At 37.8% G+C, this 27,993-nt stretch overlaps 1 protein-coding gene across 1 annotated transcript; it reads left to right on the plus strand.

Moving 5' to 3' along the window:
* Nucleotides 1–3: 3 nt before the first annotated feature.
* Nucleotides 4–27,993, plus strand: LOC103463504 (low-density lipoprotein receptor-like). Its single transcript, XM_081606217.1, has 13 exons — nucleotides 4–209; nucleotides 1,795–1,929; nucleotides 3,934–4,311; nucleotides 8,822–8,950; nucleotides 9,167–9,292; nucleotides 12,514–12,685; nucleotides 17,330–17,545; nucleotides 18,589–18,707; nucleotides 19,268–19,407; nucleotides 20,830–20,971; nucleotides 21,069–21,263; nucleotides 22,817–22,977; nucleotides 25,861–27,993. The coding sequence occupies exons 1-13, from the start codon at nucleotides 149–151 to the stop codon at nucleotides 25,894–25,896; spliced, it is 2,010 nt and encodes a 669-aa protein (XP_081462343.1). The 5' UTR covers nucleotides 4–148; the 3' UTR covers nucleotides 25,897–27,993.

Raw genomic sequence — 27,993 nt, forward strand, 5'->3', positions numbered from 1 at the left:
GTGACTCCAATATTGGGGGGGACATGTCCCCCCCGTTCCCCCCGCTTCCTACCCTTATGAAAGCAATTATTTGTCAGGTCACAACGTTTAAGGCTCTGCGTCATATTTCCGCGCCGGTCGCCTCTTCGCTGCTGAGGACGCATCCAGCATGGGGCACCTTGGCGGCTCATTTCTGCTGATCGCATTGCTTATTTTGCTTCATATTCGAGGTAAGAGGCATCAGTTATAGATGCACGACAATTACAATGCATGTCTCTTTATACTTGTGTTGTTGCTCTGTGTGTGGCGGACTAAAATGTGTCTGCAGGCGGTCGTATTGTCACTTCCCAGCCGGCTTTGCTTCAAACTTGCAGTAGTCCCCTGCAGTTCTCACGCCACTGTGTTATTTGCGTCTCCAGATACCTGCTGCAAGAAATCAGACTTTCATTTTCATAACTTAGCACATGCGTATTAGGACTGAAATATGTATGAAATAAGTTAGAAATTAACTTTCGTTTATTTTGATGGTAAAAAAATATAAATGTTAGCAGCGACTCTGCATGCTGCGTTCATCACAGTAACCTCCGAGTAACTTATGTCAACATCTGATAGTACAATTCAAAAATAATTTATGTATTCCAAATGTAATATTGTCCTAATTCAAAATCATATGAGTATCTTCAAAAACTCCTTGTGTGTTGTGAAGCTGTGGGCATGAAGTATGTCCTGTATCAGTCAGTCTTGCAGCAAATATAAGGAGAACTCTGATTGAAGACTGTTATACAGCTAAATGTCTGGACAGCAGAAATAATATTTCAGAATAACATCTGGAAGTTGGCCATCAGTTGTTGCTGAACACTGCTAATCCGCATCATTTGCTTCCACTACTCCTCTGTAAATCTCTGGCCATGTGAAAAGAAAGCTGAGCAGAGAGATGTTGAAGTCGGGGATCTGATTCTTACCCATTGTGATAGAAGGAAGAGTTGATTTGAACATCTTCCTCTATCTCTCTTTGATTTTTTTCGTGCTACTGCATCCTTTTCAACTCCTCTGGGATTTTGTTTAGAGTTGAAGTTTTAAAATGCCAAATCCTCTGAATCCAGCTGGGGAAAAAATGCTTTTTAGTCTTGAATCATTTATGGGTAATTTGCTAGTGACTCTTAAATATAGTAGTTGTCCAGATGGTGCATTTCTGTTAATACTCTGGAAGTTAATGAAAAAGTTCAGAGAACGTAGATATTAAAGAACCAGTAACCTAGAATCTTTAGTATTGTATGCATCACCATTCCAGTCCAAAACTACATTACAATAACTTACCACAACCTCTTACTGAATTTTCACTTGATGAAGATGTAAATCAGTTTTTCATATTTTGTAGATATTTTTGAAATATAAGTGCTTGCAGTAAATTCTAGGATTCTTAATGAAATTATGGTAAAACGTAACAAAGCAAGGTTGGTATAAAATCAGATTTAAAGGTAACTGACATGGTCGATATTTCATATCTAGCTTGATGCATCAGAAAAATACCCTTTTAAAGGTATTTTAAAATTATGGAATGATTTCACACAAGTATGTCTGAATCCTATTGTTTAGTTTAAAAAAAATAACAGAAAAAGGTATGTGTAGCTCCATTTTATGCAATTTGAATGAAGTAATTCTATGTTTAAGTTGTTAGATAGACTAGACAATTTAAATGAACCTGCATTTTAATGATTTTAGTCAAACTCTGCTTTGTATTTAACACAGTAAGAATGTTCTCGTCAGATAATTTGAACCATGACATTAAAACAGTGTTGTGTTTGTGTGTTTCAGGGGCTGCATCTCACTCTTTACCCGCCTGTAACCAGCAACTGGAGTTTACATGCAGTGATGGATCGTGTTTATCGAAGCTGAAGTTGTGTGACGGCCACACAGACTGTGCTGATGGATCTGACGAGCACCACTGTGGTGAGTTCCTGGTCTGCAGGGATTTTTGACTATATGCAGTCATGGTAAACTCAAAATACTCCTTCATTCAGTCCTAGGGTCGTATGTGTTTGGACTCTAAATATTTAAATCAAATATCAAAATGCTGAAGCATAACAGATTCCAGATAGTCCATACTTGCTGAACAAAACAAAGCCAACATAAAGAAATGCATGTGTGAAACACCATGTGCACCCTTCTTCCTCTCATAGGAGATGATAAGAAAGCACTTTTTATAATTAATCAGCTTTTCAGGATGGCTTTTCCTCTCCCCAAACTACTTGGCTCTTTAGTCCACTCTTTAGTGGACTAAAGAGCCTTTAGTCCACTCTTCATTGCTTGCAGCGTCACATTTGAGCCAAGTTTCAGCTTTTGAATGAATAGCAACACATCTGAGATTAGATTGTGGTCAATGCAATGACAACAGCATGCCCAGGTCCTGCAAAGAGAGAAAAAAGAAAAAGTCATATAAATGTATACTTAACACTACTATTTAAATGACCAAATTAACAAACAAAATAACATAGAATAGGAAGCCTCAGTTTTTTTAAGGCATAAATTTATGTGAAAAGAAATAGATTTAATACAAGTGAACTTGGTGCAAAAATCCAAACGTAGCACCAGAGAGTCAGAGATTCAGTCAATGCCTTGAATTCATAAAGTACAACTAATCTGCACTGAGTTCAAACAAGTGTTGTCAGGTACAGATTAGATAAAAGATGAATTCCCAGAATATTCCCAGCTTCTCCAAAATCATTAGTGACATTTTAACCAAGCCCCCAAAGCCTAGCAGGCTCACATCAAGGCTTTATTAGATTAATATGATTATGGTTACAGGTTCAGTCTTGGTGGTGTTTTTTAAAAATAGCTCATTATTTAAAAAAACACACACTGCTTTCCAACATTTCTGCACGCTATCTCTGAAATCCATTATACTGAATTTTTAAACCTGACATTAATGTGATATTCAAGTTGCATGGCAGGCAAAGTGTTGCTCCTTCTCTGCAGCAGAGATCACTACACAGATACTGTTTGGGATTATCATTTTTCTAATCCCTCAGAGGTCATTTGAGCCCTAAGTGGAAAGTTCCAGAGGAATCTGATGTAAAGTTCAACACTTCAGACCTGCAGTGCAGAGCTCTGCAGGAGGGAAACCTTCTTACACCTTTCAGGTGTTAAACATTAACACTGATCTGTGTAAAGCCAGCAGGTTTGAATATCTGACCTACGACGAGGGGCTCTAGGAGAACATAAAAACAAGCAGAATGGAAAAGTTGAGGGATATTTTCTATGTGAGAAAAAGATGGATCTATTTAAGCACAAACCGCATGGTGGCTCCAGAAATTAGTAAAAAACTAATGTTTTTAAATATAGATATAATCACAAATTCAGGTTTTAGCTATGTTTTATTTTGGTAAATAATTGCATTGAATTTTCAAGGCACAAGTCATACATTTTTAGATCCATTTTCATTTTTGTTGAGAATTTCTTTTACAGAATTTTCCACAATCATCAGAATACATAGAAGATGTACAAAAAACCTTTCTAAAGTAAACATTTATTTAAAATTTATTTATTTATTGTTTTTATTCAGTTTGTCTTGTGATATTTGTTGCTCTAAATGAAATGTATTCAGCTGGACAAAATGGCTTTTTGGAATGTAAAGGCTGTAGAGATCTGCCCTAAAGGAATGTTTGGAAAGAGTCGAGACGATAAGACTGCAGTAGCTGTTAAGCATGGTGATGGCATGGCAGCATCATAGTCAGGGTATGTTTTCCTGAGCAACAAAAGACAAAAGAAAAAGGTTCATATCTGATGTTCAAAGGTTATTAGAGAGTTTGTCTTCTTCAAAACGATGTATAAAGAATTGAGGTGATTGTGCTATCTGTGTGCCGTAGAGCACAGTGTAAATAAAAACCAGAACCCTTCAATATATTTTTAGTTATGCCTCCAGCGACTGTATCTCTCCACTTTATACCCTGACAGGCCACAGCGGGTGTGGGAAAGAGAAGTTCACCTGCCGCAGTCGACGCTGTATATCATCAAAACTCTTCTGTAACGGTGCTGACGATTGTGGCGACGGGAGCGATGAGGATTCCTGTCACAGCTGCACCCCTGGGTCTTTCTCCTGCGGGCCGGCCGAGGCCAGTCTGCCCAGAAACAAGCTCTGTGATGGGTGGAACGATTGCAAAGACGGACGAGATGAAGCCTGGGGCCTGTGCAGTTCAGTCCAGGCCTCTCCTCAGAAGTCCTCGGCTTGTGCAGCCTCAGAGTTTCAGTGTGGAAACGGAGCGTGCATCCGGCATGCGTGGAGGTGTGACCACTCCCCGGACTGCGCCGACGGCAGCGATGAGGAAAACTGTGGTAAGTGAGGCATCTGGATGTACATTGCACAGAAGTTTATGAAAATATTCACTTTGTAGAACTTATTCTACTTTTTAAGTCAGAAATACAACAACAAAAATATTTTACCATTGGGGAAAAATTCAAATTCAGAGATTAAAGAAAAGAAAAAAAAACTCCATATGTAAAAGTGTTGGCTCTACCAGTTCTGATTAATCCAAATGTTATTAATGGAGCCCTTGTAGAATTTTTAGTTTCGTTCAAATTCACAACAAATAAAATATGTGAGGATAGGAAGAGGAGGAGAGTCTGGAAATGATGGATTCCCCCAAGAGAAGGTTAGAAATTGGGATTGTAAAGTTCTAGCTGGTCATAAATTTTAACAACTTTATTCTCCAAATGCTCATCAACCAACAAGCAAGATGTTTGGTTAAAATGTTTTCAGCTGGTTTTCAAAATGCCTTGTGGAAATAAGGATGTTGCTGTTTCGCTGACCACCAGCAGAGGGCAATCAAGTGCTTCTTCTGATAACTGGCTTTGCAAACTTCAAACATAATCAAATGTTCAGGTTTAAACTGAGATGTAATAACCAACCATTCCATGTATGCATTTTTAAATTCCTTCTTAAACAATTACTGACTTGCTAACTGAGCTTCTGGTAATGATTTTGAAACAGAATTGTAGCTGTCTGTTGGAAATGCGGTTTGTTTGAGAAACACTCCTTAACAAGGCAGAAGTTACTGGAGTTGACATAATAAGTAAACAATGGCTTCTCAGAAAATAACTTCTGTTGTCCCAGCAAGTGTGAATCCTCTGAAACAGATCTCTGTTGTCTGCTCGACTGTCTGCAGCCTTTTAACACAGTTCTAAGGACAATAAGGTTTGGACTATATTTTTATTGTATTTCAGTCTGTATGTGTATAATTATAAACAACAGAGATAACAAAAGCAAAGACTATTACAAGTCATAGACTAGTTTTTTTTTTAGTCAGTTTCATTTTATTAACACTTTAATCTCCCCTGATACCGAGGGGTGAAAGTAGTTTTAAATTCTTGGGGGTACTATGACAAAAATAATCTTTGTGTGCTTTGGAGTTTCTGAGGTGATGAATTATTTTGCAAAGCGATAAAAGCTGGGTAGCTCTTGAATTGCTACAAAATGGAGCTGTATTTTCCTCAGCCCACTGGCTGCAATGTTGACACCTTGAGATGCCATGAGACCTAAATTCTGAACATCATGGCATGGAGGGCATCCCAGGTTTCCATGTCTGGCATATAACCATTCATTTTAGCTTTTAAACTGGTTATATTGATCCTGTGTCCAGACAGAGGGATAATCAGTAGCCCAGCATCATGACCTGTTTCTTCTGAAGATCCTCCAGCTTCCACTACTCTTCCTAACATGACGCCTCCTCACCCTGACTCTCATACTGATAGGAGGAACCACAGAGCTCTGTTAGGTTAAAGTTCATCTTCTGAAGTTGGGATATTTTTCCTCCAACAGGTTCCAGAGGAATCACCTCAAACCAGATGTTGGACTGGATTTTATTTCAATGTCATTTGTGAATGTTAGAGCCTCATTTTCAACAGTGGAGCTATAAAGGTTGAAAAAGGTTATTATTTTGGAGATAGTCTCATCAACATCAATATTTCCACTAAATAAGAGGCAAAAAAAATAGTTTGATAAAGGAAAAGCCTCTCAGACGCTGAGCCCGACAGCACCAAACTATTTTTTTATATTAGACAATTAATTTAATTTCACATAATTATCACGGTAGAAGCCATTTATTTGTTTGTTAAATACTTAATGAAACATATTTACCGTGTTTGATGTTTGTTATAAATGACGTTACTCACAAAGAACAGGTAATTAGTCCAAGTTTGTGTTTATTGAAAGTTCAGAAATTACAGCGGCTGTGATGCACCAAGACAAAGGTAAACAAAGGTAAAACAACCCGAACAGGTGATCAACTCTAAACCAGTCGCACCTTTTTACTCTTCGTCTCTCTCTGTCATTTAAGCACACCAGTTGCCATGGCAACCTCCTGCGCTCCACAAGCCGGCCAGAGATTACGTTAAAAACATAACATTCAGCTCAGGTTTGATATTTATTTTGCGATCATTAATAAGCGCTCAATGAACACAGCGGTGGTTGATTAATTAATTTTAAACTGCTGCTCTGCCATTTTGGTAATTAACCGAAACTCACAGAATTGCACAACATCTTGTTGAAACAATAATCACTGAGATTATTATTGTTGTTGGGTCATTAATTTGAACACGTTTTGTTGATTTTTGTTGTTGTTCTTTAATAAAGTTACGGACGTTTTGATAAGGAGCCAGTGGAGGACGTGCTGCTCTCAGCGTCCTGGCGGCGTTCAGTTTGTCACCTAATGCTGAGATCGACTCAAAACCTTCCGCGATCTATGTGTTGCACCGCTGCTCTAGTAAAGCACAAACAGTTCAGAAACAATACGAAATGGGGAAAAAAAGTTATTTATTAATTGATTAAGTCGTACTTTAGATTGTTCTTGAAAAACTAATCAGTCACGGCTGATTAGTGGGTGAACTAACGGCTGCACAGTGAACCCGTTGATTCTTTTTTTTTTTTTTTTACAGCAGACAGCCGCTCTCCTCTCTTGCAGGTACTGCGTACCCCCGCTAAATCTTTTAGGGGTACGCAGTACCGACCGTACCCCCTTACTCTCACCCCTGCTGATACCCTTTAAAACAGTGATGTCAAATGTTTATGTAACAATCTTCCACTATGTCGTATGCCTCTCAGCCACAGGCATATATAACCCTATCAAGTGTGTGGCAATGGTTGTGACCTTGGATGGTTATTTATATGACGGCTTAAAGGCTGGTATGTAAACCATGAAGATTGTTTGGACTGTGGTTATTTTTATGTTATGTTTAAAGCTGCTCTTATCTTATGTTTAAAAAAATCAAAGTGCTTCAGTTGTAAAAAGAAGCCCAGCATTTTAAAAACACTTCATTAAAACAGGTAATGTACAGAAACATGAAAAAGGATACATGTTTCCCTCAGTTATTACAACAACATAAATATAAATGAACAGGAACAACAACTTTAACACATTTTAGATGAGTTTGGACAAGGATTTGTGCCAAAAGGGATTTTTTTAAATCTGAATGGCTAAATTGCTCATCCTTACCATAAATGTATTGGAGGGAGTTGTGAGTTTTAAATAATCATTTGTTTGTTTGCTTGTTTGTTTTGTTGCCAAACCATTGGCCTTCCAAGTTTAAAAAGAATAGTATAAACATATTTCCTAAAGCTAAAACAGCAGCCCTTTGTATCCTGTGACTGTTCTGGTTTAGAGTCAGAGATGCACCACAATCCTTGTCCGGCATATAAATGCTGCAAGCATAGCTGCAGGCTGTGCTGTTATCAATGTACAAACATTAAGTATGAAGGGATGATGTAGGTCAAGGAAAAAGCAGTGCTCTCGACCTTTCTGGCCAACCCCTGTGTTATCCAGTAAATGTGTTTATACTCACATTTACTATGAACACATTTACTATAAACTCTCTTCAGTAAATAAACAACAGAGAAAAACAGTGATTCCCTGCCCAGTTCCGTTACATTAGAGGAACTGGGCGTAAAAAAGGTGTAATACAGGACAGAGTTTAGGACCAGTCGGCCAGTAGGCCACATGCTGTTCGTTTACATTGGCGTGCGTTGACAAAAAGCGATTGGTTAGAATAATAAAACTGACGCACCTCTGATATTAATCAAAATCACAACAGATATGAAATCATGCCAATCTGGGTAGCCTGGGCGGCCAGCTGCCCAGCAGGCTAAATCGACCCGTTGTTGTGGCTCATACATGCAGTGCAGCACACACCCATGTGTCCTGACAACAGTATTAACATTTGCCTAATCACTCCTAATCCTTGCAGTATTCCGGGTCTCTTTCATGTTGTATGTTTATGGCTTGGCTGTCTTTCTTCTCGCTAAGCTTCACCTGTTGGTGACTTTAGTTGAGTGTTTAGTGTGTGACATTTTTTTTGGCGTTTTTTTTTTAAAGACAGTTCCCTTTTTAACCATTACCAAAATATCATGCACATAGCTTTGAAAAGAGCTGCATATTGTTGTTTGCTATGCTTGTGATATATATATATATATATATATATATATATATATATATATATATACTTTTTATTTTTTTTTATTGTGTATGTCTACTGAATTGACAATAGAAGTTCCATAAAAAATGTATTTGCCACAAATCATCAAACTTGTATTAGAAAAAAGTCCAGATTTATTCGTGCAGCATATTCAAAAACAATGTCTGCTTCTCAAAGTCTTATCAAGGAGCTCAGAGATAAGAAGCCTTCATTGACCAGAACATAACAAAAGATCAAAAACAGGCAGAGCCTGAATGAAAAATGAAAATAAAAACAACTTTGCAAATCTAGTGGAATGCAAGTTAGAAATGTTGAAGAGTATTGTTGAGAATCAGTGATGTAGATGAGTGTTTGGTTTCTGTAACGGTTGATCTTGCAGATATCAGCAATCAGGATGAATGTCAGGAGAATAACGGCGGCTGTTCCCATTACTGTTTGGACCAGCCCATTGGTTTCCTTTGCCATTGCCCGGACAACATGAAGCTGGTTGAAGACAGCCGCTGTGAAGGTGAACGACAGCCTCAATTTATTTTGCTGTGGACAATACCGTAACTCTCAGTTTATGGTCAATACAGGTTCTGCATCTGTTCATTAATGTTTGCATGTTTATATAATCAGGTTTTGCCATGCAGCATTTTAGGAAAATGACAGAACACTGTATGGTCGTTCTCCTTATTTTTACTCAGTCATTGTTTGCCATAAATGTGTTTGCTTGATGTCGTAGAAGTCGATGAGTGTCTGGAGAGGGACATCTGTGACCAGCTGTGCGTCCACAGAAACGGCAGCCTCACATGTGAATGTCAAGAGGGCTACCACATGGACCCACTGACCAAAGAGTGCAAGGCTGAGGGTGAGCCCAGTCGTTTCAATCAATAACCACTGAATTATTCTTATTAATTATTAAAAAATAATTCTCATTTTAATCCAAGATTTCCGATTGTGTGTCAATCTATGTCAAAATACAAAGAAATAACCAAACATTATCAGGTGTGTGTGTCAGATATATGAAAATCCACACTGAAAGCCTGTCCATAATTTGTTTAGTAGATTTGAATTTTAAGACTAGGTTTGCACAACTTAAACATTTCTGATTCTGAGATTGAAATCAGAAATCTTTTTTTTTTTTTCCCCTGTGGCCTCAATCTTCTTTTGTATATTTGCACCCCTGTTGAAGGTGTTTAATACACCTTAAAATTAATGGCTCTTTTATTGCATTTACAAAATTTCACACTGAAAATGTAGCAAAAATTAAACTGCATGTTTCAAATTCAACTTTTAATATTTTGTGCAACCCCCTTTTGCCAGTAGGACATAGCTTATTCTTTTCCTGTAGTCTTTGACAATGTTGGAATATACAGAGGAAGAGATATGACTAGTAGTAACCAACTCATTGTTGTATCAAACCTCTACTACATCACCACTGAAATACTCTGTCCTATCCAACCTTAATTATGTTTAATTCTGCATTAAGCACAACCTATTTACACTTGCTTGAATAAAGTCTTTTTGAGCCAACAATTGTTTCTTTTCTCATAACAAATATGACAACAGAAACTATCCAAAAACCCAGGTTAAAAGTTTATACAACCTAATTTTTCGTATCATGTATTGCTCCATAAAAGTGCAGTTTTTAGTGATAAAACAATAATTTTCTCAGATGGTAAAGCTTTCCTTTCTTATTGCCAAAAGGCTCCCTGTTCCTGTAAATTCTTGTACTGTTGAACTGTATATTTAAGATTTCCTTAAAGTGGCTCGAGAATATTGAGGTCAGGATGCTTTGATGGCAGTTCTGGGTTTAGGATTAACCAACAACCCGTTGGATTGACCTCTTTTCATCTTTTCTGGATTACTGTCACAGCGGACCATCAAAGAAAATCACATGCCTACATTTTAGAATGATAATAAATTTTTAACGGGGCAGTATCATGTGTTTTATAGGAACGTGATGCCATTTCATAGGACAATCAAGTTACTATGTTCCCTTCAGTTGCTATAGAAATCAGTTGCATATCAAACATGACTTAAAGGAAATTTAAGTCCAGTCTGTCAGGAGAATGGAAACTCTTTTTTTCTTTTTAGCCAAATCATTATCCTCCTTAGAGACCAAACTTTAGTTTTCTCACAAAATACACCACATTTGTCTTTCAAATGAGAAATGTGGTGACTTATTATAGTTAATGTTTCATGTCTTCTAGTAATAATCCATGGACTTTTGGAAGAGAAATTGTCCCACAGCATCAGAAATCCTTCACTGTGCGCAACAATTGAAAAGGGTTTTTTTTTTTTACTTTCTGATTCAATTGCTCAGAAATGTGATACAAAAACACAGAAGCTTTGCTTTGGAACAATAAATCCAGTAAATGTGACCACATAGATACTGCACACTATCAAGTGCAATCTGCTCAGGTCTGTTCAGGTTTGTTCAAATTTGGTCTGTCAGGATTAGTGCTGGTTGTTCAGGCTAGCAGCTGCAAGAGGAACAACCTAGCACCTGTGTACTTTCAGGATGCATGTTTTTATTTTTCTACTAAAAGAGGCTTTCCAATGCCGTCATGATCCCAAGTGTGGGATGGGAAACATTGACCAGGAGTGACATTTTTGTAGTTCTGTCTCACACCACTTGCAGTGGGTTAGAAGGTCATCCCGGGGACGGAAGGGTCTTCCTGATCAGCTTACCCGTCATTTCCTCTCAATTCTTGCTAAGATGCTCTGGCAAACCACAGAACAGTGTTTCCCAACCCTGGTCCGTCAAGGCACACTGCCCCGCATGTTTTAGGCATTTCCTTGCAGATGATTTCAATTGACAGGTATTTATTGAACTGCAGCTGAATCAGGCATAGTAAAGCAGGGAAATGGATAAAACATGCAGGGCAGTGTGTCTTGTGAACCAGGGTTGGGGAAACAACGGCATAGTGTTTAATCTTGCTTTAAAAAACAACAAGATTAAATGTAACTTTCTCCTCAAATTGTTTTAGTGCCATCTTTTTCCATACTTGGTATGACATTCATTCCTCTATCAATCCTCCAGCATGAAATGACTGAGTGAGTTACCACAGGAAAAATCTGGATCCTTGATGACAGGAACTCTGGGGTCTCTGCTTTAGTGTGGGCGGTTCGGGAGAGAGGCTGGGAAAGCTGGTTTTATAGGAGGAGTCCCTGCAGTGGAGACATAAATAAGAATCTTTCCTGACACCAACTTGCAGCCCATGGTCAGCCTTGTTCATTTTTGCCCTCATAGCACAACATAAAAGAAAATAAGACAAACAACCCAAGACTTTAAGTTATGTAGCACTTTGGATTACAACACTTGCTGAAAGTAATGGGTTTGTGGTCTCACTGCTGAAAAACTTTTCCTACCCTCTTCTTCCTCTCATCAGATTTCAGTTGTTTCTGAACTGGCATCACTTCATTTTGTTTGTTGTAAGACTGAATTACCATGAGCATATGTACAGTTCTGGTCAGATGTTTACATGCACTATTGTGCTTTTGATTAAAGTATAATAATGAGGAAACAAACAACCTTATTGGATTTTTAAAGCAAGAACTTGGGTGTTAAAATCCACAACTTGGAGAAAATTGTGGATTTCTCCAATCAATAGAGGGTCGAAATATTTCTAAAAGCTTAGATTGTTGTAAGCTACAGAGAAACTACACTGTCTTTGTAGCCATCCATCTAATGAACATAATTCTGGCTGGATATTTGACCACTCCTCTTGACATTATTACTACATTTCATTCATATATGTTTGTTTTATGGCTTGGATGCAGCTTTTAGGCATTCTCCCTTCATTTTAAGAGCGTTTAGGTTAGATCTTTGGAAAAACCATTCCAGAAGCTCAATTCTTTACATTTGAAAACCAATTTTAAATGTCCTTGTAAACATCATTAGTCTCCGTTACTGATCATGTTTTTTTACCACTATTGTTAGATTTTGAAGCTTGCATGAATTTTAGTGGATTTTTAGTGAATTATAAATAAAATTGAGTCGAGCAAGAGAGGCTACAATGTTATCATTCTGTTTTGCTCAAATTAAATTAGGAAAATCTTTAATTGTTTACATCTGTTTTCCAGGAAGTGAAGCTCAGCTGGTTTTCAGCTCTTCAAAAGGAATCCAAGTGAAAAACCTGATGAACAAGGAGTATTCGATACTGGTGCCACATTCACCGGGACACGGTCCAATAGCAGTCCTGGCTTCCACCCATAATGTGTACTGGGCGGAACGGGGATTCGGCTCCATATACAGGTAACAACTGGAGCTGCTTGGCGCCTTTGACTTCCTGAATGTTTTTCAGGTCAGACTGACATAACTTCTCTATTTTGCGTTTGATCAGAACTGTTCAACGGGGTTAATAATAAATTTATGGTTGATGGTGTTGAACTACTTGGAAATGTTTGTCTTCATGTTCACACAAATAAGTTAAAACGGCACCACTATGAGGACATTTCTGTTTTCACTCCCAATAGCATTTCACTGTTCTTAAAATGAACTTTTCTCTGTGCACAGTGAGAGAACATTCTTTCGCTTTGCTTATCATGCAATATGTGCGTGCCGTCAAACCAATCCTTCACTTGCAACCATCAAAGTCGATGCAAACTGACACCTGGTCTGGTCCGTGCCTGTTAATGAGCCTATGCGTGCAGGACGACACACTGTAAAGTGGTTGGAAAAAAGAGGTTTTCCTGTGTGTGTTTCCTTTCAGGGTGTGAAATATGTGCGTAAGCACATTTTGATGGCGGATAGCCTCCACACATGTTCCCCCTCTCTCTTGCTTCAGTCAGAAGTTCCACAGAGCTTCTGGTTAACTTCTAGCTGTTTTTGCTTTCCATTTTGTCAAACACATAGATGCTGCAAAGAAGAAAAATGTGAAATTACATTCTTGGTTGTTGCTTGCATGCTTTTCAGTTCTTTCTGACAAAGTGCAACCCTGACACCTAATTTAAATAATCATGTTTAGCTTTCTATGACTGGGATAAGTACAAGCAAACCTTTCATTGTAGTTTCAGTGTGTTTGCGTGCGTGTTTTTTAAGGGGAGTTGGAGGGAATATATGAAAAACTGGCTAACAGAAAACCAGGTTTGAAGTTAAAACGGTTTCATGTAATCAGCATCTTGCATCACTTTCTGTTTCCTGACTCTCTCTCTCTCTCTCTCTCTCTCTCTCTCTCTCTCTCTCTCTCTCTCTTTAAATTAACCTGAACAAGAGGAGTAAGTGTCCTTCATTTATTCTTTCAGTGTTGAAATCTGATCTTTAAAACTTCAGATATTTTCTCTTTATGTTGAGGATGAAATCATTGTCTGTTGTTCTTGAGGAAAATTATAAACTGTCATAATATGTAAGCACACAGCCTGATGGACAAGATTTTAAAAAATGCACTATGAAATGAACAAATGCTTTGCAATCTCCAAAAAGAGAGTCTAGAGAAGAAAAATGTTCCATTTAAAGTAAATATTTCAAAATTTCTCTTACTCTTTTTATTGTTATTATTAAAGAGGACACGCAAAATAAAACGAGGATTACCTCACCTTGAGTTTTTGTTTTGATTTACACATTTTTAGACAAATCACATCTTATGTTTTGGAAAAATGTTAACTTTGTGGATGAAATAATAGACTCTGGAAGGAACATATAAATGATCTCAGCCAACAATTAATTCAGTAAAACATGCAAAAGAAAACAAAAGCATTGAAAAGAGTAACTATCCTTAGGTTTTATTATAGTGGTGGAAAGTTATGAAAGCCATGGGGAAATTGCAAAAGACCAACATTTTAATCTGACATCAAACAGGCAGAAAGAATTCAAATTCCCTGGAAAATAGAGATAACAAAATAAGCAAATGCGTTTGGGGTTTTTTCTCAAAGTTTATCAGACACTACTTCCTGGTTTTGTGTCTATTGTTTAAAGAAGGGACTTTCCCTTTGTTTGATGAAAATCTATCGGACTGAAGGGAGTCAGCAAACCAAAACGGTGGCACCCAACTGCGAAAGACGAGAAATTGACAGAAATGTTGGAGATATTTTATTATGGTAAGTTTTCCATCCAAGCATGCTCTTCAGTGGAGCTCTACTAAGTACAAGTTCAAACAAACGCTTCATTTACTTCTGATGAGATTACTTGGGAAGCTGGGAATTGCATCACTGTGAACTCAGTTGTTGTTTATTTGTATGTGAGAAATTAAGTTTTAGTGAGCTGGCTAATGACACAGGACAATCCAGCCATATTTTTCTGCATTTGATTAAATTAAACACTAAAGCAACATGCAAAAAAATACCAGTTGTGCATTCGTCTGTGACTTAATGAAGACATTTCCCTATTTCACAGATCATTACATTTGAAGTCATTAAGGAACCTGCAGTTTACCTGTTGACCCCTTGGAGCAGGAAAATTATGACTTCAAAGTAAAAACACCATAATATGCTGAATATGCTAGGAAAGCAGGATAAAGTTTAAAAAATAGGAAGACCTCTTATTCACCAACAATGACTAATTCAGTTTGAGTGACTGTGTGAAGGTTTTTCCCTTTGCCGAGGCCCAAATGATCCCCCACAGATGTGTTGGAGTTCATTCATTTTTGTCTCTGTGCACCACACAGGTTCGCTAACCGGTTTCAGGACCCGACCAGATCCCCTCAGTGAAAATTACCTTGAGAAATAATGAGATTTGGTTATATATATATACACAAAAATGTATCAAATGTTGCAAGCCATACATGTCATACAAAAGGAAAAGATACAGAGTTACATTCACCGTCCAGCGATGGGGCCACACTTAGCTCACCAAATGGCAAGTATGTAACGTGAGTTTAGCTTTTAATTCTTTTCTGCAATCTGTACCCTCCCTTAGAGGGTAGTCTAATCAATTTCAGTCTGTTTATGTGGGACTGCCGGCAGTCACACATTAACATGGTTATGTAAGCAGATAAGAGGCTAAAAGAGATGGAGGAAAAGACAGAGGTTGTTTTTACTAAATTCCATCTACTTTAATCTAGGTCCGACTTCTGATTGCTCCTTTCCCGTTGTATTTACATTAAAGTAATTTTGCCAAACTATTTAGACATTGGCAGAATGTTTCAAACTTGGTTTGATTCATAAGTTGTCTTTTTAAAAACAGGACTGCGTATGTTTTGTGATAAGTCTAGAAAAATTTGAGTCAATCTGATGCCGTTTCATGATTTCTGGTTTAGATCACGTAGTCAGTCTTGTTTATTATACCTGTTCTTTTCTTTTAGACAACTTAAGGTTAATGAGTATAATGGAAAAGCAATTCTGTTTTCATGCCTGAGTGAAAGAAGAGAGAAGTAGCCAGTGACGAGAGGTTTGTTCTACCAAAGACTAAAATGTTTCAGTTTCCTTGGACTAAAATGTGGGTTTTTCTCTACTGTAATTTCCTTTCTTGATTTATAGAAGTATTTTAAATACTAATGTTCAAGATTGATTTTCACCTAAAACCACAGAGAAGCTGGAAACGTATAAACGGATCAAGAAATTATAACCTATTTTTGCCCTGTGTTTATTTGCAGGGTTTCCTGTCTGTTGATGCTGCATGTCTCCTCTGTAAGATAAATTAATAGATATAATGGAATGAGTTGATTTTCTATCTGCGTCCTTCTTTTCCTGTCAGGTCGGGATTAATGTGGAACGTTGTGACCGGTCACGAACACTAACTTTTGTCAACATAAGATTGTGTGGCTGTACTTATCTTACTGGGTTGGTTCGACTCGCTGCTCGACTGAAAGGTTTTAAGGTAGAAAATGTTTGAGTTGTTACAAATGAAAGAGTAAAGTTTGATTCTGATATTAAGGCTCCTCTCTATCTTGAAATGGGGTTTTGTGATGAGGATAGATGGCGGTGAGATCCAGGTGCAGAAAATTAGTTTTAATGATGTCCAAAGTTTACACAATGCCAAGAACCACAGGTGAGAACAAACATGAACACACCCAGTCATTCATCTCCACACAAATATGCATTTTCTGTGTGGTGCACATTCTCCTGTAAGGAAAAAATTAGTTAATATTCTGCCTTGTTGGGTGACCTGTTGGAGAAAATCTTGTTTCACAGATTCTGTCCAACCTTAGTTACAACAATAAGTTGTGGATAGACAGGCATTTTTCTTTGTTTTCTCATGTGGACTGACATTCAATGTTGCATTTAGAAAGAATTTCAGATTAAATATCTGCAGACTTTAGCCAATCAATAATTTTTTTTTGCTTTCATGAAGTTCTGAGGACTGGAAGGTTTTCCAATCCTCTTTGATATGCTTAGGATTGAACTGATTGCTGGTTTCACATGATTGTACAAAATATATATTGATATCCTTCAATTGATCAAGTCACTTAGTCAGTACAATGACCTCTGCTGTTTTTCCTATCTGGTCACTGGCAGAGTAATGTATGTCGGATTCATTCATGCTCACACCTGGTTTCACAAGGCTACCCTTCTGAGTTCCTTCTCATTTTCACAACACACCGTTCTGGCCGGCCCAGACGTATGACCCACCAGAGAATTGATTTGGCGCACGCTCTGTAAAGATGCTAGAAGAAAGACTGAAGTGAAAATGTTCAACTACCCAGATGAAAAATCTAAATGCCTTCGGAAGAAATGTTTTATGGTCGGACAAGACAAAGACTGAGGTATACACGTCCTGCATGGTGGTGGTAATGTTATGCTCTGGGCTGTTTTGCAGCCATTTTTACAGATGGATTGCACAAAGTGGATGAAGAAAGAGAACAGCAAAAAAAAAATTTCAAAATTTCTACATTAAAATTTAAGTTTTATTTTGAATAAAACATTTAATCGGCCTTATGTAGGTGTTTGATATGACATTCATTCCTAAGATGAGTGTCCACAGATTTTTGATATCAGCTGTATATTTTCACATTTTATCTTACAGGATGTCATCAGCTGAAAATACAAAGGAAGCTGTGCTGGTGTTGAAAGTTCAAAGTTCAGTGTCTGGGCTTGCTGTGGATTGGATTCACCAACTTCTCTACTGGACCAATGTTGAGGCAGGTTCACTTAACGTGGCGCCGCTGGAGGGTTCCTTTCAACGTCAACTGATCACCGGGCTCAACAAGCCCTCTGCAGTCGCTGTGGATCCTCTCCAAGGGTAGGGCGATCAAAAACTGTAACATCAGATGGAGTCTGTTGTAGCTTGATAAAATGTTAAAGAGGCATCATAAGGGAATATGTTTTAATATTTCCTCACAATAGGCTTCCTTAATGTATGAACAGAGATGAAACAGGCCTTGGATTGAGCGTTTGTCACTTTTTGTGTAATATAAAGTATTGTTGGTAAATGGACTGAGTCAATGTAGTTTTTCCTCTATTGCTGATCATTCAAATCTCTTTATGCTAGAGCCACATTCACTCTTTCACACACACACATTTATACACAGATTGTTAGGCAACTTGGAGCTAAGTGCTTTGCCCAGGAGCACATCAACGTGCAACAGGAAAAACTTGGAATTAAACTACAACACTATATTTTTTTTAATAAAAAGTGAGGCAAGAATTGATATGAACGCTCCTGAGTCATGGTTTGGTAGAACAACCTCAGAATGACTGATGAAGATTTTGTCTGGATAGATCAAATTTGATGACCACTATTGTTATTACTGTTGTTGGGTGTTTTTCAATTTGTTCATTTACATCTAGTCAAAAAAATTAAAAATAATAATAATCTACATCTGTCTTGATTTGGAGCAGCTCCATTTGCTTCTAAAATGCATAAAGTGGGATAAAAATCCGTTGAGGTGAAAACTTGGGACACTTGAAGTACTGATTATCAGGGTCTTTACAAAAGCAATCTGAGTTTGTGGTTAATTAGATGAAGTTTGCTACATAAAAATACTAAATGAACCAGTCACCCATTCCATCCATCTTGTCATGAACCGCTCCAGCTTCATAATTTCATCCCTCTGTGGTCCACGGTCTTCATGAGGCTTTCACAGAACGTTATTTATACAAAAATTAAATTAAACACAGGTTAAGTTAATTTACCAGTTACACAACTTATGAAGCACGTTGTTTGGCCGTTGGATCTTACTGATTGGTATCAGAGTCGATGTGCTTTCCATAGATATTTTGCATAGATCAGGAAGTGGTATTGAAAACGACAACCAAATCTCTTGAGTATTTTTATTTTCCCAGCTTCCTCTTCTTGGCTCAGTGTGGCGGCGCTCCAGTAATTGAGAGAGTTACTCAAGATGGACGGACAAAACTTCCTTTGGTCACTTCTCTAATCCGCCAGCCTGTTGCCCTCTCTCTTGGTATGTTGAGAATTTTTTGCATAGATAATGGTCCTGTGTAGAAATACAGATGAGCGTGTGGAATGTCTTAGGCTTCCTTGTTTTAATTTTACATATCATTTGCTTGCACTTTTTTTCTAGAAAGTTTGAAAAACAGGAAAACCTGTTTCCTCTTTTCAACAGGAGCAGCTGCAGCGTCAATTTGAACTTTATCATCAGAGGTTCAGTAGTCTAGAGACCTGTGAAGTCATTCAATCCTTATCAATGCTGTTTTACCATTTAAAGTTGTTTTTGTGCTTTAATGTTTTATGGATTCCGTATTTTAAGATGTAACCACCTTTCTTTCAGGAAAAAAATATTGAAAAAAAGACTGTGGGGCAAAAAGACATTGATTTTCTATAACACTGATGACTTTGTGGTTCAAATCAACACCTGATGTGTTGTTTAGATTTCAGTACCAAATCAGAAGATCTCTGGCCTCCTTGATTTAAATCAACACTTCTGAATAAATATGTGTCACTCTGTACCCCTGCTAATGGTGGTGAATAAATACATGCGCATGGATTTTTTTTCCCCCTTAGATTTGCCTCGACGGTTGCTCTACTGGTTTGACCAGGGAATGAGGAGCATCTCCAGGATAGATCTTGAAGGCCGCCACCGTAAAACTGTGGTAGAATCCAACGGCTACCTGGACCAGTTGTTTGGACTCGCAGTATTTGAGGTACAAAAGTCAGAATTAGGTTATGTTCACATTTCCATTTCAAGGCCACAGCTTTAAAAGTTGCAGTGTTAAACCACAAAAAATATCAGTCTTACCCTTGTCTTTAGTGCGTAAACTCATTTAATGAGTTTAGAAATTTCTCCAGTCATATGGAGTGTAATAACAAATTCCCCCTACATACTTGTTATGCCAAGGTGTTAGTCAGGTGTCCAAATTGACTGAACAAGGGGAACTCCTGTTTTTCGTTGTCAAGTTACGATGGTTTGAAATAAACATTTTAATCAAAATGCAAGGGTTATTGTGAGTATAGGACCACATTAATGCCTTACAACAAAGCACAGAGTGATTACAAAATAAGAAGAAACACATTTCCAAATCAGTTTCTTCCAATATAAAGCTTATGAAAGTAACACTTTCATAAGTTACTTTGAAAGTAACACTTTCATAAGTGTTACTTTGAAAGTAACACTTTCAAAGTGTTACTTTGAAAGTAACACTTTGTGTTGCAACATATTTATATGTTGCAACAGGATAAAATATTTCCAATGTCAAAATATATCTGTATCTTTTTGATCTCCAAATGGTACAACGGGCTCAGTAGACAGAAAATAACATTAGAACAACAGAGCTTGTGTACAAACAAGAGGTTTCACTTCAACATAAAATGAAAGTTTCAGTTTGGGTAAGGTGGATTTTTGCCTGAAACAAGCTTGTGTTCATTCAGGGAAGTTACTGAAGTGAGAGTAGTGATACTTAATAAAAATACACTTAAGTAAAAAGTATGGTGTAGTGAAACTGTTCTAAAAAGTGTTGTTTTTTCCCAGAACGTTACTCAAGTAAATGTAACTGAGTAAATGTAACCAATGCGGCTCACAGTTAATGAAAAGCCAAAAACTCAGTTTCTCCTCAGAGAGGTCAGATGAGTTTGCTGCTTGAGCACAGCCAGGGTCTATAAAGCAGAAATTGGTGGTTTTGGCCGTGTGGCCAGGTACCAAGTCGTGTGGGAAAATAAAATTGGAATCAAAATAAAGTTTCTCAGCAGAGAGAAGCATGAAGTGCTCTAAATCTTTCAGCTAGGAGGTGGCTACTAAATGTGAAGAGGGACTAATCATTGTTTGCTAGACAACTGGTCTTAATGGGTCTTTTTCTTCCTTTTTTTTGTGGTAAGATTTATTTAATATTCAAATGTTATCTAAACATTTTTTTTTCAGTTGTGAGACATGTTGATCAACATTTACGCAAACATTCTTGAGATGCATCACACTATTGTCTACACATGCGATATATAAACTTTTTGAGATGCGCCTTCAAATGACTCGCATAAACTAATAAGCTTAAGAAACAGGATCGAACATTCAGTGCAATAAAAATAAACATTTCTGACATCCCAGTTGACATCCATGTCTGCTCATTCTTCGTCAGGGATCTTTATATTGGGGTGATGAAGCTACACACTCCATATGTCGTGCCAACAAACACAATGGCAAAAATCTCCAAGTGATGATGTCAAACATCACCGTATCTGGCGGCTTGGTCATCGCTCATCCAGCGCTTCAACCAAAAGGTAGGCCTAGTTAAAGTCTACTAAAGAACCTTTATGTGTCTGCTTTTTGTTGACTTTTTAAGATGAAATCTCAAAGTAACCATTCGCGTCTCCTCAGGAGCGGCTGCGTGTGGACGTCCAGGGACGGTGTGCGAGCACGGATGTGTTATTGATCTGATGTCAGAGAGGCAACAGTTCAGCTGTGACTCTCGACAAACAAGACCCAACAAAACTCAAGTTCCTTCTGTCTCTCGCTCTGTTCCTGCATCGACTTTATCTGATCCAACTTTCGCTGGAATCCTGTCTCTTATCGGTAAGTCATAATTCCTCCAAATATTGAGTCATAACTTCATTGTGAGGAAGGAAAGTTCACAAACATTTGATAAAATCACCAAACGGAAAGACAAAGCCAGGTTTTTAGTTTCCTTTAAGAGTGACTGAAGGTCCAATATCAACCATGAAAGATGAGAATGGATATACATTTTTAATTAAAAGTACGTGCCTTGAGGCGCTGGATTTCCTCGTCGCGTTGTTGACTTGTTTTTCAACTGGGATACATTTTAACGTGCTCTGGCGAAGCATGCCTATTGGAACCAAACTAAAAACATTTTCACACAGCCTCAAACAAATATGTAAAATGTCATCATTTTGAGCTCTGTCTGAAGCAACACTCACAACTTTATCAAGTTGACCTCTAGATTTGCACGGCTAAGACATGTTTCTGATGTCGTTGTAAATGTCAATGTTTGTGCGGTACAGAATAAACTTTCGAGAGAAGTTAAAGGTAAAACTTCAACACAGATATGAGGGGAACTCAGTGGACCAAGCCTACGTACCTTAACCTGCACAAATGAAATTCACACAAAGACGAAATACAGTCATGTTTCACCACAGATTTAGTGCAGCAAAAAGTTTAAAAACCTTTACAATTCAGTATCTAACAGCATCAGTGTTGCTGTAGAGCATTTTGAGGTCTGTCTAAAACTAAAAAGCCAACAATCAAAAACTGTGATTAAAAATTTGATAAAAAATCTGCATTCAGCGTGTTATTATTTGTACCAATGATTGCACCATTTAGGCTAAGAAGCAAGACTGAAAAAAAGCACAATTATCCTTTTTCAAGCAAATAAAAACACAGAGTTTCCTTTTCACGTAAAGCCTGGGTGTCCAGCCCCAGTCTTCAAGCGCTGGGATCTTGCCAGTTCCAGGTACCGTGTCTCTCCCCCGACAGCCGACTCAAACCGTCCAACACAATCACAAACATTGTGATCTCCTCAGCATGTCATGATGTTCTGCAGACGTCTTTAGATTCAGGTGTGTTGAACCAGGGAATAAACTAAGGGTGCATTCGCACCTTTCCTGTTTAGTCCACTTTAATAAAATTCTGGTTCCTTTGCCTTGACGGTCCATCTCATTTGGGGAGCTTTGAATGAGTAATCGAGCTCAGCGGATCAAAAAGGCGAACTCTGGTCTGCCTAAACACACACGTCTCGGCTCAGTTGAAGTGAACTTTGGTGCAGTCCAATTCATATGAGTACCAAGCGATCCGGAGAACACACTAAAAGCAGGAAGTGGACAGTTGCTGGCTAGCAAAAAAATAAATAAATAAATAAAAATCTTAGTTTGAATGTTTTTCTTTACATCAGAAAGTTCACACATCACTGGACTTGTCTTGGATGGACATAGTGAGTCACTGTTGAGAAACTGTTTGAGAAACTTTATATGCTTCAGCTCTGCTGAGTAATGTTTGTGCACTCAGAGGAGGTGGTTGACATCATGCAGAAACTTTACATCAGCGTCTCAAAGAGCGCTCTGCCAGATTGGCAGGTCCCGCAGAGTGATGCTTGTCTCCTGTGTGTCTCCCAGTGCTCCTCAGTATGCTGCTGGTGGGGATGGCTTGGTGGTGGTGGAGGGAAGAGTTTCGTCCCTCCAGGTCTTCCATGTTGCAGAACGTTTCTCTGAAAGAGTCCCAGAACCCACTCATCGATCAGGGGCCTCCCGTGGGCCCTAACACGACTTTAGTCAAGGTAAGTTCAGGGGAAACACATGATAATACACAACTGGAAAGATGCATTGCCCCTTACAGATTTCTTCTGTTTTTACTCAAGTATTTTAGATCCCCCCCCCAACCCCCCAAAAAACTAATTGTAATAACAGACATCTTTAATCTGAGGTAATGCAAAACAGAGTTGTAAAACTATGATTCATTTATTAAGGTGGCTAAAAGCTGTCCAAACTAATCTGGCCCTATGAGAAAAATTAAGTCCCTCCCTAATCCAAACATCTGGTTGTGCTGACGTCAATATTTGGCACTGAAACTTTTTACATCACTGGGCAAAAAAAAAATGTGGCTCACTATTCTATATGGAAAATGAATTCTTCCACACTGAAAAGGTTTTTAGGATTAGCGGCCTCTTTAAATCATGCCACTGTACCTCAATCAGACTAAAAGCCAGACTTTAAAATGGTTTGGAGACGCATCTTCCAAAATGTTCTTCTTTAATCTTCCAAGTTGGAGTGATTTTGATCCTGATGTCCTTTAGATCGGAGCTTGAGTTGGTGTTGCTTATTCAATCTTTTTAGACTACTTCATGTTGTCAGACTGATTCACAGATGATGACCGTAGAGCCAAATAAATGTGGTTCATCACGGATAATTCATAATTTTTATAGGAGCGGTTGTTTGGAATAATGTTTTCACTTAAAAACAGTTTTTTGTCTTAGGTTATATTTGATGCTAAAATTAGTTTGATCAGAAACAATCCAGTGTGAATGCAAACAAAAACGAAATAATATTAGTGATCTTCTTCTTGCCAGCAGTAATTCGATTTGAATGGGTCTGTTTGCAAATCAAACAACGCTTTAGCCTTGAAACCTTGTAGGAAATATGTTATTCTCTTTTCAGCAAAAATTTATCCTGTAACATTTATACAGGTTTGTCAAAGTCCATAAAGCTTTTTTATATGGTGACTTAACAATATATCATTGGTTTGCCATGACACAGTAAAACAGGCCTTACAATGGATAAAGTAAAACGAATGTTTTGTAATTCTCACTCAAGTTTCTGTTGTTTTATTAAATGTTATTTAATGAGTTATGAGAAAATTGAATCGATAGTGATTTATGACCCTAATCATTAATTGCTCCCCCCCCCCCACACACACACACATCTGTTAATCTAAAAATAAACACCCCCCATTCCCCCCACCCCTCCATGACACCTGTTGATCTAAAAATACATACGTGCATACATAGGCATTCCTTTCACACCTGTTAATATATAAAAATAAACATTCCCATCTTTGGTAAACTTTTTCCCACCTCTATGAATTAGCCAATAGAAACAGGTATCAGCAATGAAACGTTTTTCTCTGGTAAGTGTAATTTGAACCTAGCACAGGACATCTGTTTGTGAGTGATTTAAAGTACAACACATTCACAAAGGGGAGGCTCGATGGCACTGGTGCTCAGTGTGGGCACTCAGAGGGAATTAAAGTATAACACATTTTAAGTAGCGTTTGTGAATTTCTTCATCCAATCAACAACAACAACAAAAAACTGAATCTATAATAACTAAACTCTAAATGTTCCTCATTTGTACATGTATTTCTTAAGAATATGTGACTGGCAGTAAACAGGCCTACGTGAGACAAACTGTCTTCCTGCTGCATAGCGTGGAGGGGAGCGACCCCTGCCCTGCTCACCACACCTGTTCACTCTTACGCATGGACAGATACCTCTCAAGAAAACCTACAGTTTAACTGCATTACTGTTTTACTGCATTCTTTATGGTAGCATGACTAGTCAGTGCTGACTATGAGTTTGTAATTTCCTTCATCTGTTCCGAAAGCAGTAGTTTAATTTTAAACTCATAGATTTTTTTCTGTAACACTTGCTAGTGTGATACATTTAAGTAAATGTTCCTCACTTGTAAATTTAACTTTTAACTTTCTGCAGTTAAAGTGAAAGACAACCCCTAATATCTATCCCTTTCCAGAATTTGTCCTACAAGAGAAAAACGTTTTATTGCCGATACCTGTTCTATTGGCTACTTCATAGAGGTGGGAAAAAGTTTATCAAAGATGGGGATATTTATTTTGGGGGATTAACAGATGTCCTGTGCTGGGTTTAAATTACATTTACCAGAGAAAAAATGTTTTATTGCGATACCTGTTTCTATCGGTTAATTCATAGAGGTGGGAAAAAGTTTACCAAAGATGGGAATATTTATTTTTATATATTGACAGGGGTGAAAGGAATGCTTATGTATGCACTTATGTATTTTTAGATCAACAGGTGTCAAGGAGGGCGGGGATGTTTATTTGTAGATTAACAGGTGTGGTGGGGGGGTGCTATTAATGATTAGGGTCATAAATCACTGTCGATTAAATTTTGTCATAAGGATGTCCATATATCTCTCTGTCACCAATTGTCTGTGCCTCTTCAACAAGTAAAGGCTGCTTTTTCTGTAACCACATGATAAGCAGGCGTTTCCTCTTCAAGAACCCAAAAACTCAAGAGTGTGCAACACCAACAATTGTCAGTCAGTATAATCTGTTGTGCAGAGAGAACAAAAATGCTTTGACCTTTTGCCTCTTATGTTTCTGCTTTTCTCCTCCTTTTTGCACTTTCTGTAATTTGTTATTTTGTCTCAAAAGATTCACATGATAAAAGCATAAGCTCAAACAACAATTAATTTAGATTTGTAACATAACTTTGAAATGGTAACTAAAGCTAAACTTTGTAGTCTAAGTACAAAAGCGTCTGAATGTTTTATCCTTTTGATTATTCCATCTGTTATCGCTCATGAATTAAGCTCTTGTGTTTGCGTCACACTTGCAAGAGCGTCTCGGACTCATTTTGTGATTTCCAGTGCGAGTTCAGTAAATAACGTGGCTCCCATTCTGACAGGAAACCCTTCTCAGGCTGGATTTGGACTCTGAGTGAAGGTGCGGCGCCAGCAGACTTCTGGCTGCGCCGCTCCTGCTGATGTTTCATCATGGCAGTAAACAGACACTCCCAGACTTTCATGCTGTCACTTCCCAGCATCATTTGGGTGTGAACATCGTTGAAGTAATGACATGAATGTCTGTGGCCCGGGAGATGTGGTGTCCCGCCATCATTACTTGGTTCCCTCAGTTTGAAGGGTAATAACTTTAAATTAAATCCTTTTGGATTTCTGCTGTTGATGTTTGTGATTCACTCTGAGAGCCTTTGTGCACAAAAGCTCAAGAGAATATCAAATTATTAGCTAGGCAACATATTTCTTAGGTTAAGAGTTGCAACCTGAGACTCTTTGACATGTAGTAGAAATAGGAACTGTTCAAACTCATAATTAAAGTAACTGGGTACCTGAATGTTAGAATGGACCAGTTTTCTCAGATCAGATTTTCTATTATATTGTCTGAAGATGCTGGGGTGTTGAATTGCTGAGTGGGTTTAGTCGAGTTGTTTTTGTTTTTCAGAGAGTTAAAGAACAGCTCATGCAATAAATTTAAGTGCACTTTGTCCCTGAGAATTTAATAGGATTATATATATAAGTACTAAAGAGTACATTGGGAGGTAACTTGATCGTTTTCTTGAATGAAACAACTGTTCTTCTGGTTTGCTCTTATTACCATCAGCTCTGTGGATGTACTGTGACCTGACCTACCTGCTGCCCAATGAGTACTTGAATCATTTAAAATGTGCATTATTGTTTTATGTTCTGAAGACAAAATGCTTGAACTAAATCTGTCAAAAGGTAGAAAAAAGCCCCTAATTTTATTGAGTCTAATCAAATATTGTCACATTCCTTTTTTTCCCCGCTATTGAGTTGAGATTTTGGTTTTCTGATCACATTAAAACTCTAATGAGCTTAAACTTCAAGTGGCCGTTCTCTCTTCACTTAAGATGCCACCAAAATCCAGAATGTGTCTGGATTTATTGTGCCTGAAGGCTGAAAGGAAATATTCCTGCATTACAGTACAGTTTCTTGTAAAACGACAGGATTTAATTTTATCTGCCTGCAGTGCCTTGTGAAAGTGTTTGTATCATTTGATCCCTAAACACACAATGTAAAAAAAATAAGGAAATAATGGTTTTCTACTTAAAAATCTGAAGTGAATGACATCTCTCTATATTCAACCCCTTTAGTCTGGTGCTCTTAAATACAAATTAAATCCACTTGTATGTAAAATACAGCTGTTCTGTTAGACTTGAAGTTGTACCTCAAAGTCCTTTAGGTATATCTTTACAAGTTTTGCACAGACTCCCAACTGAATTTTGTTCTGGACTTTGATTAGACCATTTTGACACATAAATATGCTTTGATCTCCTCCCAGTCTGAGGTCTTCTGGAATCGCTACATGTTTTCTTAACCATTTCATCAATACCAGTTACTAATTGTACGATTTAAAAAATATGTAGCGGTATCGGAGTACAGGGGATGAATATGAATGCTTAAAAAAAAAAGCACAAAAAACCATACATTATGTTCCCTCCTCTTCATGTAAAATCCATGTTTTTGTTTATAATGTTTGTGTTTTTATTGAGATCAAATTTGGAACCCTTTTAAGGGGTTTGATTATTTGTGCAAGCAACTGTATAAGTATTATTTTCTCCTGATTATTTTTTTAATGTTTGGCCATGAACATTTTACCAACATTTCTTCAGAACAGGTGAATAATGGCAATGTCATAGTTTTGTTTCGTGTAAATAGCTGGGGTAAAACGATGAGCGTTTCTTTGACTGATGGTTTGCTTTCTGAGCTCTTATTCTGAAATGGGATCACACGGTTTTTTTGTTGTTGTTTTTTTTACATTTCTGTGTTTGAACACCTGGCAATTTTCTTTTAGTTTTGTGAAAATCTCATGCAGATGTAGACGTCTTCAGGGCAGACGGTTGAGAGATAACGCTGTAACTGTGCTTCTGTGTTCTATGGTTGGTATTTATATTTAAGGAAGGGGTGGAATTTCATGTTGTAAACGTTTATTTGTACCTAGTGCAACACTGTCGATGCTGTAGATGAACCCAATAAATTAATGTTTTGGGTCTAATCAGTTA

The sequence above is a fragment of the Poecilia reticulata genome, chromosome 4 (assembly GCF_904066995.2).
Source record: "Poecilia reticulata chromosome 4, P_reticulata-male-v2, whole genome shotgun sequence".
Lineage (NCBI taxonomy): Eukaryota > Metazoa > Chordata > Actinopteri > Cyprinodontiformes > Poeciliidae > Poecilia > Poecilia reticulata.

Bases quoted from the DNA above. Each gene is read 5' to 3' on its own strand.
- LOC103463504 (XM_081606217.1), top strand. From the start codon at position 149: ATGGGGCACCTTGGCGGCTCATTTCTGCTGATCGCATTGCTTATTTTG. The intron at 12,686-17,329 runs GTAACAACTGGA...TTTATCTTACAG, and splicing joins GGATTCGGCTCCATATACAG to GATGTCATCAGCTGAAAATA. The intron at 17,546-18,588 runs GTAGGGCGATCA...TTATTTTCCCAG, and splicing joins GCTGTGGATCCTCTCCAAGG to CTTCCTCTTCTTGGCTCAGT.